Raw genomic sequence first — 14,898 nt, 5'->3', positions numbered from 1 at the left:
CATAGACAAATACAAAAAAACCCTGCATTTTAGTTACTATAAATTAGAAAATCTAACACAGAATCCTCACACATATAAACCCCGGGTCAGAGGCAATTAATCAGGTGATGAATACTAAGAGATAAGTAGTCAGCCTTAGGCAAGCTACAGTGGAGATGTTTTGTAATTTTTGGCTTTTCTTGCTATTGTTAAAGTATCAGGAGTCAAAACTTCATACTAATCTACTGTCAATCAGTTACCTGTAGATCCAAATCAATGGTATGCTCATCCTTGCCCTACAAGTTCCATCAGAATCAGTTCTCACTTGCTGTGGTCCCTGGGTATTTAAGAAGTTGCTATGCCTCCTTTGCTTCTCTTTCCTGTTCTCTGTTTCCCTTTAATACCTGCAGGGATTAAAGTGAAGGTAGAAGGGAATCCAGGACATGGATCCAGATTCATTGAGAACACAGCTGCTGAAAAGATGGTAAGGGAGCTTTCTCTTTAAGAGTTAAGGGCAAACATAGAGTGACAGGTGAGGCTTCTTATGTATGATAGCAGGGAAGAGCCAGTTCCCTGGCTGAAATCTAACTGTTGAAGTAGACATTTGCTTGTGGAATCCACAGCACTTGGTGTCAGATACAATCCAGACTAGAAGTGGCAACCAGATATTATAAGACTCCCATCAGCTGCAGCCAGTGTAGCCAATGGTTAATTGTGAAGGGAGCATCTGGAGAGCTATAAGTTGTTGACTTCTGGTCCAGACCCGTGCTTCTCATACCATAGGATGTGGAGGATTGGCAATTACTGTTTTTCAGTGTGCCAGGAACTGGCACTAAACTTGGGGGCACTGGATACAGTTGTTTCTTTCTTTTCTGGAATATTGTCAGGGACTGGTAGCCAATGATTCAGTAGCTGGTGACTGTCCAGGGACCAACACTTTGAGTAGCGCTGGTTTAGACCATTTCTACACCATCCTATCAAAATTTCCTGGAGGGAATATGACCCTGTCTTGTTCATACCCCCTTAGTAGAGGGAGGGATGTAGGAATACTGGCAGTGCGAGGGGGGTTGGAGTGCCTGTGCTCTTTAGTCATGATGGGCCATCTGAAAAACATTCTACCATTTGCTTGCTGTGATGGGTCGTGTATGCATTTTTCAGCATCATTACATTGACTTTTCAACTTTCCTGTCCATAGCACAGAGTGATCACTTCCTTCCTAGAATTCAGAGAGCGTGAAAAACAAAGGTGAGAAAAAGGTCTTGAAGGAAGCCTGACAAGGTTAGAAAAGAGCTTCCACCCTTCCTTCAGTTTAATTTACTCATTTTGTAAGAGGTTTTGCATTTGTTTGCGTAATCACAGTGGTTTGCACTAGTGCATGGCTTGTTATGAGCAACACAGCTGAGATCTAAGCCTTTTTGCAAAAATTCAGTATAGTGTTATAGTGGCATCCATCAGTCTTGGGGCAAGTATACGAGTTCTGGTATAGGGCATGCCTATGTCTGTCTTCACATACAATTGTAATTATTGTATGAGAGAACTGCTATCTATTTTACTTTTGTAAATGAGAATATTATTTGCTCTGATTTTTGAAAATGTTTACATAAACTTGAAAGAGTGCTCTCAATAATACTGTACTGCTGTTTCTCCCTCCTCAGCTTAATCCAGAGTTTCAGGAAGGTAGAGTGAAAGATCTTGTCACTTTTCTCTCTCAGGTTGAAGTCAGAGAAGCACCTTACTTTAGGTGATGTCACTTCACTCAACCTGACCATGTTGAATGGGGGCATCTCTTTCAACGTGGTTCCCTCTGAGATGTCTGCAGCCTTTGACATCCGCATCCCACCCACAGTTGATTTAAAGGTACAATATAAATATACTCGGAGAAGAGTTGGGGGGGGGGTAGAGTGGGAAATGGTGGCCAGCATCCTATACTTGTTCTATACTATACTGCCTTACTTGTTCTCCTTACTTTAATTTTTTTCACCAAGCAAAGCAGTTTCCAGACTATGCTTAGATTAAAATTAGTTAAAGCATCCTGTAAATTGTACAGTATATGGTACTGTTTTTTTAAAAAATCTCTTTGCATTCATTACAGCTGATAATGTGAAGGTGCTTTGCAATCCTTCTTGGTTAGGACTGTGAGAATTAGATGGGCTGATTTCTTCACCTGTACCTTACTTCCAAGAGCCATGGATTGCAGTGGGTTTGAAGATTTTCCCGTTCTACTTTCCTTAGGTGTAAAGGCACAAGATTAAAAGCAGTTGGGGGAAATTTCAGAGACCTAAAATAGTCTCAAATCAGCATGGCTCCTTGCATTAATGGTTCTTAGAGATAGTATTTTTAGAGCAGCAGTAGAGATTCTGCAGCCCTCCAGATGTCTTTGCTCTAGAGCTCCCAATGCTCCTCGCCAATATCTGAAGGGTTACATGATCCCCATTCCTGTTACAGAGTGTATGGTTGTTCAGTTTGTGAGGCAGGACCGTGGTTAAGCATGACAGGAACAAATGCAGAGGATTCTACCATGAATTGGGAAAACTGCAGAGTTTCCAGATAAATGGAAGTCAGGATCTTTGGCCAAGAATCATTCTGAGAGGCTGTTCTCATAATGCATGTTGGTTTGTCTCTGCCTTGCAGGCATTTGAGGAGCAGCTCACAGCCTGGTGCCGGGCAGCTGGGGAAGGTGTTACTTATGAGTTCCACCAGGTAACAGCACAGATGAGACAGCATTCCAGCAGCCGGTTGCTTTGCCTTAGATCTAAGAGTATAATTCATTTCCTAAGTTTTAACTACATAGTATTCCTTTTTGCTGCCACTCCCTCTGCCTATCTTACTTTGTCCCTTGAGCCTTTTATTTCAGTATGGCCTCCTTTCTGGTTTGCCTAGTATCCCTTTTACCTCTTTCACTCCCGCTGCTGCTTCTGCCATGCCTTGCCACAGACTCCTGCACCGTGGGAGCCCTGTTGCCTCCTCCATGTTTCACCCTCTACCCTTTTCTTTGGGCTAGAAATACACGGATCAGTCGGTGACCTCCACAGAGGAGTCTGACCCCTGGTGGAAGGCGTTCAGTAGCACCTGCAGGGACATGTGAGTAAGATGACATGTTTCCCCATTCTGGCACTCATCCTTACTTTTAAAAAGTACACAGGTTATAGCTGGTGGTTGTTCGACTTGCCAGACACAGAAAGAAATCACTATTTTTCTTCGAAGCTGACATTCATGTTCAGAGAAAGAATTCCCCTGACAATCTATATAAAGGACAGAAGAGTGGCCCAGAACCCTCAGCCTTTCCAGTATCTTCTCCTGTGTCAGGAATAAAGAATATGTGTCCCTTCAGATGATGTTGGACTGCAGCTCCCATCAGTGTTAGCTAGCATAGCCAGTGATGGAAATTACAGTCCAGTATATATGAAGGGCCACATATTTCCCATCCTAGTACTCTGTTAATGTAAGCATCCTCTGCTCCATTCTTATGATCCCTGTCTGAACTCTGCCTTCAAACAGCTTGGAGCCAGTGGAAGGAAAAGAACAGGCTAATTTAGCAATGTGAGTAGAATCATATTTCTCACTATGTCTTTTAGGAACATGAAGCTGAAGTGTGAAATCTTCCCAGCTGCCACAGACAGCCGTTACATTAGAGCAGTGAGTACACACATTTATTTATTTATTTATTTATTTAATAATGTTTCTTACTTTTCTGTTCTTGCTTTCCTGAGGTGTCACTGTCTGATGAGTGCCACTCCTTTCACTGTGTTACAGGCGGGTCACCCAGCTATTGGCTTCTCCCCCATGAACCGCACCCCAGTGCTGCTACATGACCACAACGAGTTTCTGAATGAGCAGGTCTTCCTCCGTGGGATTGAGATTTATGCCCAGCTCATCTCTGCACTGGCCAGTGTCCCTCTCCTCCAAGCAGAAGCCTGAGGGCAAATAAGCAGATGGTAGCCACATGGGGAAGAGGGAAACCAAAGAGAAAGACAGATTATTAGAAAACCTCTTCTGTTTGCTTCATGTTGTGGCACAACCAATGCAGGCCTTTGATGTCATGGTTGAGGATTAGTGTCTTGCTAAGATCTGGTGGTATGCCAAGACAGACTGTGGAATTCCAGTACATCCTTGTGTAGCCCACAAGAGGCAAAGCATGCTGGAAACTGCCACTTATACCAGCACATCTAAAGCAGGGTTCTGTAGGGGTGAGAGACTATTTTTCCACTCCTCACTGAAGCAATTAGTGTACCCACAGTTTCTGCAGGAAGAGCACCCAGTTCCCAGCGTCTTTCATCAGCACCTGTCCTTTTTAAGAACAAAAGGATGCTCTTCATGGCTCCTTATGTGCTAGATTTGAAGGAGTCAGGTTCTCACCACTGGGGCTTGTTGGGATGTGTTGCAAACTGTTATTGCCCTATTACTGGCCTACCTTTCATTGTGAGATTCCTGTTATTCCACTGCTGTTATTCCTTCTGTCTTCCATTGCTCAGTGGGGGTAAAAAAGCATCTATTCCCCACTTTTCAAACCCATGGGCAGAGCAAATAGAGAAGCAGGAGAAGATCTGGCCTTCAAGCATAACTGATCTCCCCTCAGGAACTTCCTTGCCTTGCAGTGGCTGCTGTTAACCCCTTGCTGCTTTGCTGGCTTTCTCTGAGACAAGCCCCATTCTGCTGTCTCAGAACTTGTGTGAGATCTGAGCACTGAAACATTGAGCTCCACTATCATACGCTGTATGAAGCTGGGAGATCTCTTTTTCTCTTTGTAGAGGGGCATGAATGATGAACAGTGGTCCTTTGCCACATGAGATCCTCTGGTGAAAAAAAATATGAACTGTGACTGAAGGTGAATTTTATAGATGATCCTGAGTAAGAAGAGGAAAGCAGATTTGATGGGAGTGAGAATAATCAATATGGCCTTAATATGGAGTCTACTTTCTCACTTCCACCCCAGCTGGAATTGGCAAGGGGCAGTCTCCATGAATTTTAACCTCTTGGGTGAATAGTAAAGGTGCTGGTTGCAGCATGCTGCCTTAATTTTTTATACAACTGAAGTCTTTAAAAATCACTGTGGATGTATGCCAAATGGATAAAAGTTGAATGGGACAGCTATCTTTTGTTCTGCAATAATGCCCCTGGGCACAATACTACATAGTGCTGGCTCTCCCAAATGACAAAGAGGTGCTGCTAGGATGCTAAGAACATAAAGCAAAACTTTTGGGAGGGGAAGTACAGAGTTAAAATAGATAAACCTTTGGCCACTTTATTTTGATAAATCCATCTCCTCATGCCAAACTTTTTAGAATTCATCTCCTTGAACCTCCCTCCTGTCCCCCCATACAGACATAAGGGCAATTGATCCCACAAAAGGGATGTGCTGTCCAGCCTTAAATAAAATTGTTCATTTGGATTAGAAAGAGTCTTCTAGATGTTTTGTGTTTTATTTCAAATCTGCCTTATCCCTATTTTCTCCCTTAAAGCAAACCATTATCTTGTTCAGATTGATTACAGTTACAATCCACATACAGTATTGCTAAAGTGCAAGGCCAATCCTCATCTATAGGAACTTTTTCAAATTCACACTCTGCATAATGTTGGATTATTTCATCTGAAATTAGCTGGGGCATTTTCTATAAATTCCTTTAGAATTGCTAGCATTTTACATCCAAATATAATTATGGAATGGCGGAAATTTGTTCTTTTATGTTCTTATTTACTCCATGAAGCAATGGCATTAGATTGAGGAGAGATGAAAAACTTTCCTTCATCTGCTCAAGCTTACAGAGAAAGTATGAGCTCCCCTGTGAGCCTTGTATCCTGAGATGCATAGGTCTATGAATCAGGCTGCTTCTAAATACCTAAGAAAATGTGTAAGACATACCTTTTATGCATTTTTCCATGGAAGTGTTGAGTGGAGTTTCATTCTCAGTAATGAGTCTGCAAGACCTGAGCGAGGCTGATTGAGGACAGAGTGACTTGGAGGTCTCGCATTCATAGGGTTACAGTTGAATTGACAGCCGTTAACAACAAAAGTATGTATTGGATTCTAGCCATAGACCCCCAAATGCAGAAATGTGGATTTCTTAAATAAAATGTTCTAGAAACCAAAAACTTTGTTATGAGTGATATGCAATAGTAATCTGCTGATAAGAGCCTCTTTTTAGGAGGGAGAAACTGCAGTTATACCTGCAACAGCAAACTGACACATTTTGAAGTTCTGCAGATATTTCAGCTACTTTATTATTTGTCCTTATTTACACCTCTTCTCACATCAGAGCTTGGAAAAGTTATTTTTTTGGACAATAACTCCCAGAATTTCTCAGCCAGTCTGGCTACTATTAGTTACATTTATAGGGCAAAAGGTAAGTTTGCCAAGCTCTGTTGCAAAGAGTCAAAAGAGAAATAGCAGATTCCTATTTGAATCCTAATGGGATGGAAATGCACTTCTTATCTCAAATAAATTGACTAGTCAAATGCTGCTTATATAAAGACACTGAAGTCTTAGCTTATGGCATGGACAACACTGTATTCTTAGTCAGCAAGTTCTACGCAGGTGTACCTTCCTTTGCTACATAGTTAGGAAATTGTGTCCTAATTTGAGGAAGAAGTAAACACTTTGGTCTTTATGGCCATGGTGCAGTCCTCATCCCTGCATTGCAGAGGCTGCCAGAGCAAAGCTACTCCCTGCAGTGGGGGAAAGGAGGAGCTGCCTGCAAGGCTGTGATGTGTGGCCCATATGGATCATCAGTGCACTTCTCTCCCTCCCTTGCATGGGCAACAAACAGGGTCTATAGAATTTGGGAGGCATAGCAGACTGCATGCATTGCTAAAATAAATTGGGAATCCTTAAATTTAAAGGTCGGTAAGTTCTGTGCATGTCCCATTAAACTTCCTCTTGGTCTGAGCTCATAAAATTATCTACTCGGAATTTGGAAATGTTACATTTTTTAATTGCAGTTCCTATAACCCACAAGTCAACATGACCATTGGCTGGCCATAGGATTTGGTGAGTTGTAGTCCCCCCCAAAGAACTCGCATGTTCTGGATCTATGTACAACCTAATAAATATTGCTTTTCACTGGAAGAAATCCCAAATCTGCATAATTTTTAACAGCACAATATAGGTCTTCATATCTTGAGCACATTTGGAAAAGATCCACACTCCAGGCCAAAAAATTAGATATAATAGGCATGCACATGGAGATAATTATCACTACAGTTTTATTCTTTGTTTTGCTGTCTTTCCCAACGACTGTGTCTGTGGGCTTATTCATGAGGCAGGTTTGAAGATTTTAACAATAATTGCTGATCTTCTTCAGTCATGTGTTCAGATATGCTTGTTATGTAAATGGAAATATGATTGTCTAGACTTGAAAATGCTAGAGAACTTCCAACCTAATTACTGTAGCCATGGTAAAAGGGTCAGAAATAATGCAAACATGATCTTAAGAAAAATATATAATCATTAAAATACATCTAGATTTTTAAAACTGAACATGTGCTGACTTTATTTGGGAGAATATACTGGTAGATTTAGGAGTTTGAATGGTTATGTTATAGTTTTCCACTAGATGGCAGACTTGCCTATGGAAATCCTCTGGGAAGTTCTTGTTCACTTACCTGGGTGCTGCTTGTATTGCCAATGTTGCACTGCTGTATGTAAATCTGGAAAAGAAATGTGAAGAAGAGATGCACATCTTCCAGCACTTGGCTAGTAGCTGACACTACTAGTGCTGCTTCCATTTGGTTTCACTGATCAGAGAGATGAACATGCCAGTATATTTGAAGAGTAAGAACAAGTTACCATCAAAATGTATCCAGTGGTTCTGAATTAATGGGAAATGGTTGAACAGTTATTAATCTCTGATTAATAACTAAAGAGTATACAGAGAGTAGAGGAGCCAGAGACTTGGCACTGTAACAGATCACAACCAAGGCCTTTTTCTGCATTGCAGTTGTGCAGGAATGGTGGGGAGGTTGAGGATCTGGTAGGCTGCCTACTTTCTCCCTGTAAAAAGCTATTGACAGGAAGGCATCTGCTGGCTAGGGAATCAATTAAGGTGTACCTGTCTTCTTAAAATGTTTGTTATGTGCAGGGTGACCAGATGTTCTCCTTTTTCAGCACAGCTCCTACATTCCAACCTGTCCAAAAGAAATTTCAAAATGTCCTCCATTTTGAGCATGACTAGGGAGCATGAATTTATATTTCTATGTGTGTTTTTAGCCTTTCTTTGCTCATGCCCTCCCCTTTTCTTGAATACCCTACATTTTGCAGTGCCTTGTCATCCGGTCACCCTGATTAAGTGTTCCCCTAGGCTTGAATTCAGTGGCCCACAAAATGGAAAGAATACACTAGTCAAGAAGATGTAGACCAGAATCCTTGATGCCAGTGACAAATGCACATCCTAGAATTATGCACTCATGACTGTTGTATTCACAATCCCTACATAACCCCTAGTTTAGGAGCTATGTAGGAACTGTGAAAGCTCCCCAATCCCCACTTAATCAGGAAGCAACTGCTGCAGTTGACAGGGGTTAGTTGCCTTGTCATTCAGGAAGCGGCTGGCTGACAGTCCCAATCTGCCTCGCACAAGTGATCTCCCACACATGGAAAAGTTGCGATGGATCCTGTTTCTGCCAGTCAAACCAGAAATCCCTCACAGGAGGGTGTGGGAATGGCAGCCAGTTGCTTCCTGAGACAAGGGGACAGAGTGCCATCACTTGCAGTGGCTGCTGCTTGGTAAGTGGGGATCGGAGGCAATCTGGACAAGATTCACTGCATACTACTGCAACTACAGTGTTTACGCATCCATACGTCTGATGTAGGATTCCAGCCATATTCCTGTAAAGAAAGTAAAGCACATTTGTGAAATTTAAACTAATTACAGAGAAATTAACTTTTGAGATGACCGAATAGCAGAAGAATGGCTTCTTTGTCCCCAATTGTCAGGCTGGACTTCTTTCAAGGCAAATGGGGCTACAATCCTATAGCTGTTTCAAAAGATTTTGGTGTTACAGAAATCTGTCCCAGGTTCTGAAGAAGGGAGAGGCTGAAATTTATAAACAGAGAGGATGTGTCCCTTATCCACTTCCTATTGGATTAGAGTATTCCTTTTTTGCAGATTTCTAGAACGAGTAGGCAGAGTTTGGTACATGGGCTAAATGTTCCCTCAGGCCTATTTTTGTGGTCCCCCCCAGCCCCTGGGGGGTCTTTTTTCTTTTGCTCCAAAATGCCCTCTAAGGGATATGGAGGTCATTTCAACTATGTTTGGGGGCCTCCCAGGGTCAAAAAATTTTGTTGCCCCAAAGTGCTTTCTAGGAGGTGCGGTGGGCATTTCCATCATGCTTCCCCCAGCCATTCCAGTCTACCTGGAGAGAAATCCTACTGTGCTCACATCCAAATATATTAAAAGTCCCAGCTTTTGATCCCATTATTTGCAAATTTATTTTGCATACACCTTTTGTTTATCCCAAAATATTTTCCACCAGCTCCTGATCAGAGAATTTTTATACCAGCTTCCCAGTTTGGTTTATTTTACCCAATATAGGTGGGATACAGGCTGCCCCTTTGGGGCAGCCTGCACCCGCCCCTTTCCCCAAGAGATCGGGGCCTGAGCTGCCACAGCGGCAGCCCCTGAGGCCCTGATCGGCCACTTTTCCTGGCCTCGGGGAAGTGGCAAAACGCTGCTTCCTCGCGGCCTGGAAAGGGGTTTCCTTGGGGCTTCCTGCCCCAAGGACACCCTGACAGTGGTGGGCAGGCAGAGAAAGGGGTCGCTCGGCCCCTCTTTCTTTTGTGTCGCTGGCGCAGCCATGTAAAGTTTGCGCCAGCAACACAAACAGCAAAAGGAGCTCCAAAAGGGAGCTCCTTCCGGCACTGCTGAAATGGTGCCACAAGCGCCCTGCTGCGGCGCACATGTGTCACACCCGTGCCTCTCCGTTTGGAAGCAGCGCGCCCATGACGTAATGGCACCACCCATGTAGACAGGGCGCCGCCATTACAACGCTGCAGGTATGTGCTGGGGTTGCGGGGCGTCTGTAAAGAACGCCCCGAGGCAACCCTAGCATATATCCAGGCTGGCGCTTTGCGCCAGTCTGGATACCACCATGAAAACCAAAAGAACAAGAATAAAATCTGGGAGCTTTCAGTCAGTCTGGATGCACCCAGAGTTAGCTTAAGGCAAAAGGTAGCAAGTGGACTGAATATTTTCCCATCTGTTTTAAAGTTTAGTTTCATTTTTCCTGGATCCAGGCTCAGTGTGGAAAAGAGGTCTCACAGCTAGAGATTCTGAAAGTTAGTCTCATTTTTATTGTATCTTGCAGAATCCCACCTACTTTCTCATCCTTTCCAGGTTCCATATCAAGTTGTGAGCCTTTTCTTTGTTTCCCCCAAGAATTCTGTGTGTATTTTTGCATGCGTTTTCCAAAATACGTATTTTTGTACATAGTTTTTAAAGAATAAAATGTGTTTTTCAAATGTTCACATTTTTACTCCTGAACATTTTTCTGATTTTGTGCCCTCTGCTCATTCCATGCAGTGCAAGCCTTGGAAAGGTATACATGCCTCAAGTATGACAAGCTTGTTCTGCTGACACTCAATGGCTACTGCTGGAGAGAAAACTGAATGCAGCAAATCCAATAAATTTCTTTCCAGTTCTTCCATGCAGTTGCCTTCTTCAAGGTGCCTGGCACCACTGCTTCTCCCAATGTGGCATTAAAATCTCCTGCCAGGAAAACAGGTGCAGAAACCCCAGCCCTACCACTAGGCAGAGCAAGTTGGCCACCTCAGGCAACAGAGTTTGGCTATTATGAAAGAGCACCACATTTTTAGTTAGTTCATTTCTTATTCTTCTGTGTTTATTGACTGGGCAAAGGGGAAAGTATTGTATGGGATTGCTACCTCAAATGCAAACATAATTTGGCCAGCCTTGGATACTATGAATCTTGAGTTTGGGTTGTGAGGGAAGCACATGATGTTCTGCAATAGGCAGCAAAATGTTTGGCATAGTTTCCTCTAAAACAAACAGGACATAGCTTCAGCATGACTGCGACAGCTTCAGGTGACTGGAGAAGGCAGACCAAATGCCAAGGAAAAACTATCTGTTGGTTATTGTGTATTGAAAAAATTATTCTAAATAAACATAGGAGAGACAATGTTGTTGGCTTCTAAATTAGCTGGTATAAATACTGGGAGGAAGGGGAAAAATCCTGGAATAACTGTGGTCAGCTTGTGGAAAACTTCCACTATATTTGCTGCAGCTATTGAAAAAACAAACAAACAAGAACCAAACGTGAGGAACCCTGGGGAAAGCTGGGAGCAGACTGTGAGGAGCTGAATTCTCCTGTGCTGTTGCTCTGTTCTTGGTTACAATTGCTTTGATCAGCGTATTTGATCAAAAAACAATGGCACACTAAGTGGCCTGCTCTTTTATTCCTTTGAATCTGTGTACAGGTAAACAAGGGACACTCTTTGCCCTGCAATGCTGAAAGGGGACGGGAATGCTCTAAAGTCGTGCAAAGAAATATAAAACACAGGTGTGATCAAAGCCTTCTGGAACAGACACAGCCCAGTCACATCTGGGATCTGACCTGGATCTAATTGGGCCTCAAAGCTTATGTGTCAAACTTGACATTTTCTCCCATCAGATAAATCAAGCCAGGTGTGGAGTGGCATAATTGTGACTTCCAGCATCTTTGCACTCATGACACCATAGTGCAAACATCCACACAGTGCAATGGGATATTTGGGAGAGAAAGGGCATCATATGGGAACAGCATGAGTTTTCCCCTTAGGAGGGGAAGCTGTTTCCACAACAGCCAGTTGAGGTTGTGTGCAAATATTTGCAGAAGCCCCTCACTCTGCCGCCCTGCTGTCTCCTCTCCACTCAAAACACAACAGCAAGCAGAATAACTTAAAGGCAGCCATTGAAATTGAAATCAGATGAGATGCAAAAATATTATGCTTTGGGGTTGAACTTTCCCTCTCCTCACAGATGAGATCCATGTCTCCCAAAGTAGGGGTTTCTCTCTTGGGCACCCAAACCTGTTCGATTTGATAGAAGATGATGAGTGAGCAATTAAGATGACAGGCCCAATGGGGTGAGATGGATTAGTGGTAGGCAGGTCTCAAAAGTTCAGGTCAGTTTCCTGGTGACTCTGGTTATCATATGTCCTCCTAACCTAGCCCAAAAGATGTCCTAGTTTCTTTTTATGTGAAGGAATGCATTTGTCCAAGAACTAATCCAATTGCCTTACAATTGCTGGGTCTTGTGAAGCAAAAGGGGAGAGTAAAGGAGAGGCCTCCAACCAAAAGCAAGTCATCCAAGCTGATACTTATTTCAGCTTCCTAGCTTCACATGGCAAATCTAATTTTCAATAATGGTTACACACAGAAGAAGGAATGTTATAAGCTGAACCTGAACCAATGGTGCAGTCACAAGGGCCAAAACAACCATTCATTTGATGGATAGTATTAAACTTAGTGACAGACTGAAAATGTCCCTTAACATCATCTTTTAAGTACAGTAGTGTCCCATCACCAGTGTTGTTGATGTGTCCCTGCTAAGAAACTAGGACTGTCTCTTGAGTTAGGCAGTTTTAAGAAACTGGGACTGGTTCTTGATTTAGGCAGCAACAAATATCTGTCCCTGTTAGTGAGTCAAACTTAAGTTTCATTCAATAGTTTCAGAATGGCCCTTGTTGAGATGGCCATTGGGGTTGGAAAACTAAAGCTATAGTCTGAAATGCAATTGCTAAGACATGGGATTGCATTGCATATGATTAATAAAGTGTAACATATTGTCAGAATAACAAAAACTTAAAAGCTGTTCACTATTCCTAATAATTTTGCAATATTAGTTCGCTTTAGAACAATTATTATTATTATTATTAACCTTTATTTATGAAGCGCTGTAAATTTACACAGCGCTGTACATGCAATCTTTTTAGTTAGACGGTTCCCTGCCCTCAGGCTTACAATCTAAAAAGACATGACACAGAAGGAGAAGGGAGTGGTGGAGGGAAAGGGTAAGAGGTCCAGCAGTTCCTCTCAACCTCCGAGGTCTGGACCAAGGCAGATGGACTGGAGGGAGGGCAAGGCTTCATAATGGATGGTTAATCATTATCCAGAGAAAATACATAATCACAAGTAGGATAATACATATACAGTACATAGGAATACAGGAAATGGATCGATAAACAGCCAACAACAGAACATCAGATAGTAAGCGACAATTATGCGATGCCTGGGAAAGCTTCTCTGAATAGGATGGTTTTCAGCTCCGTTTTGAAGCTGGTTAAAGAAGTGATGGCTCTTGCTTGTGGAGGAAGAGGTTCCAGGAGTGAGGGGCAGCAAGTGAAAAGGGGCGAATCCGGGATGGGGCAGAGGAAATCCTGGGCTGAGACAGGAACCCTTGACTACCAGAACGGAGGGCCCTGGTGGGAAGGTGAAGAGAAAGAAGGTCTGATAAGTAAGGAGGGGCCAGTCCATGGAGGGCTTTGAATGTCGACAGCAGGAGCTTATACTGAATGCGGAAAGGGAGAGGGAGCCAGTGAAGGGATGCCAACACAGGAGAAATGTGGTCAGAGCGGTGGGTGGAAGTGATAATGCGTGCAGCTGAATGCTGGACAGAGATTAAAGGACGGAGGTGAGAAAGAGGAAGCCCAGCCAGGAGGACATTACAGTAATCAAGTCGTGAGATCACTAGGGCATGGACCAGGATCTTGGCAGTAGAGGCGGAGAGATATGGTCGGATTTTGGCAATATTGTACAAAAAGAATCTACAAGCCTTGGCTGTGGTCTGGATCTGAGGGATACACGACAGAGAAGAGTCAAAGATAAAGCCAAGACTGCGGGCTTGCTGGACTGGTTGAATGGAAATGTTGTCCACAGAGACAGAAAAGGAGTGTTGAAGGTTGGGCTTAGGAGGAAAGACAAGGAGCTCCGTCTTGGACATGTTGAGCTTCAAACGCCGATGGCGCATCCACTGCGAGACAGCTGTAAGGCAAGATGAGACTTGCTGTTCAAGCCTTGGCGAAAAGTCAGGGGCAGAAAGATACAGCTGGGTGTCATCGGCATACAGATGGTAGGAAAAACCAAAAGAGCTGATGAGTTTTCCTAAGGACAGTGTGTAGAGAGAAAACAGAAGGGGACCCAGAACAGAGCCCTGGGGAACTCCAACAGATAAGGGAACAGGAGAAGAAGTCAGACCCCCTGCAACTACTGCAAAAGATCTGCCAGACAAGTAAGATCTAAACCAGTCGAGAACAGAGTCTGAGAACCCAAGGCCAGAGAGTATGTCAATTAGGAGACAGTGATCAACAGTGTCAAAGGCTGCAGACAGATCGAGAAGAATGAGAACAGAGTAAAGGCCATTAGCCTTGGCCTGTAAAAGGTCATTCGAGATCTTAGTGAGAGCTGTCTCTGTAGAATGCCTTGGGCGGAAACCAGACTGAAAGGGATCAAGGATGGAATTGGCTTCAAGAAACTCAAGACAGCGCGAATAGACAACCCGTTCCAAAACCTTAGAAAGAAAGGGAAGAAGAGAAATCGGACGATAGCTAGACAAAGAGGAGGGGTCAAGAGAAGGTTTTTTCAGAATTGGGGAAATGAGAGCATGCTTGAAGTCCGAGGGGAAGGAGCCTGTAGAGAGAGAGAGATTGAAGATATGGAGGAGCGAGGGCAGAAAGGAGGGAGCTATAGAGATTAGAAGACGAGTAGGAATAGGATCAAGAGGACAGGTAGCAGGTTTGGAAGAGTTCAGAAGTGTAGAGAGTTCATCTAAAGAGGCAGGAGGAAAGACAGAAAATTTGTTAGGCGAAGGTGATAGAAGATTAAGAGCAGAAGAAGAATCAGGAGGGACTGTAACAACTGTAAATAAGGATAGTTTGGCTTCAAAACTAATGAAACTGCTCTTGCTCACATTCCCAACCACTTTCCTCTAT

General features: G+C 43.3%; 1 protein-coding gene across 2 annotated transcripts in view; it reads left to right on the top strand.

Moving 5' to 3' along the window:
• The window catches only part of ACY1 (aminoacylase 1), a 34,561-nt gene extending 27,108 nt beyond the window's left edge, over positions 1-7,453 (top strand). For both annotated transcript variants that reach the window (XM_042448304.1, XM_042448303.1), the window contains 7 exons: positions 390-463; positions 1,175-1,224; positions 1,692-1,836; positions 2,611-2,679; positions 2,981-3,060; positions 3,555-3,615; positions 3,733-7,453. In XM_042448304.1, the coding sequence (XP_042304238.1) occupies positions 390-463; positions 1,175-1,224; positions 1,692-1,836; positions 2,611-2,679; positions 2,981-3,060; positions 3,555-3,615; positions 3,733-3,897 (644 nt within the window). In that variant the 3' untranslated portion in view covers positions 3,898-7,453. The remainder of the gene's footprint in view (positions 1-389; positions 464-1,174; positions 1,225-1,691; positions 1,837-2,610; positions 2,680-2,980; positions 3,061-3,554; positions 3,616-3,732) is intronic.
• The last annotated feature ends 7,445 nt before the right edge of the window (positions 7,454-14,898 follow it).

This window comes from Sceloporus undulatus, chromosome 2 (assembly GCF_019175285.1).
Source record: "Sceloporus undulatus isolate JIND9_A2432 ecotype Alabama chromosome 2, SceUnd_v1.1, whole genome shotgun sequence".
NCBI lineage: Eukaryota > Metazoa > Chordata > Lepidosauria > Squamata > Phrynosomatidae > Sceloporus > Sceloporus undulatus.
Note: the sequence above shows the minus strand (reverse complement) of the source record. Positions and strands in the feature narration are given on the sequence as shown.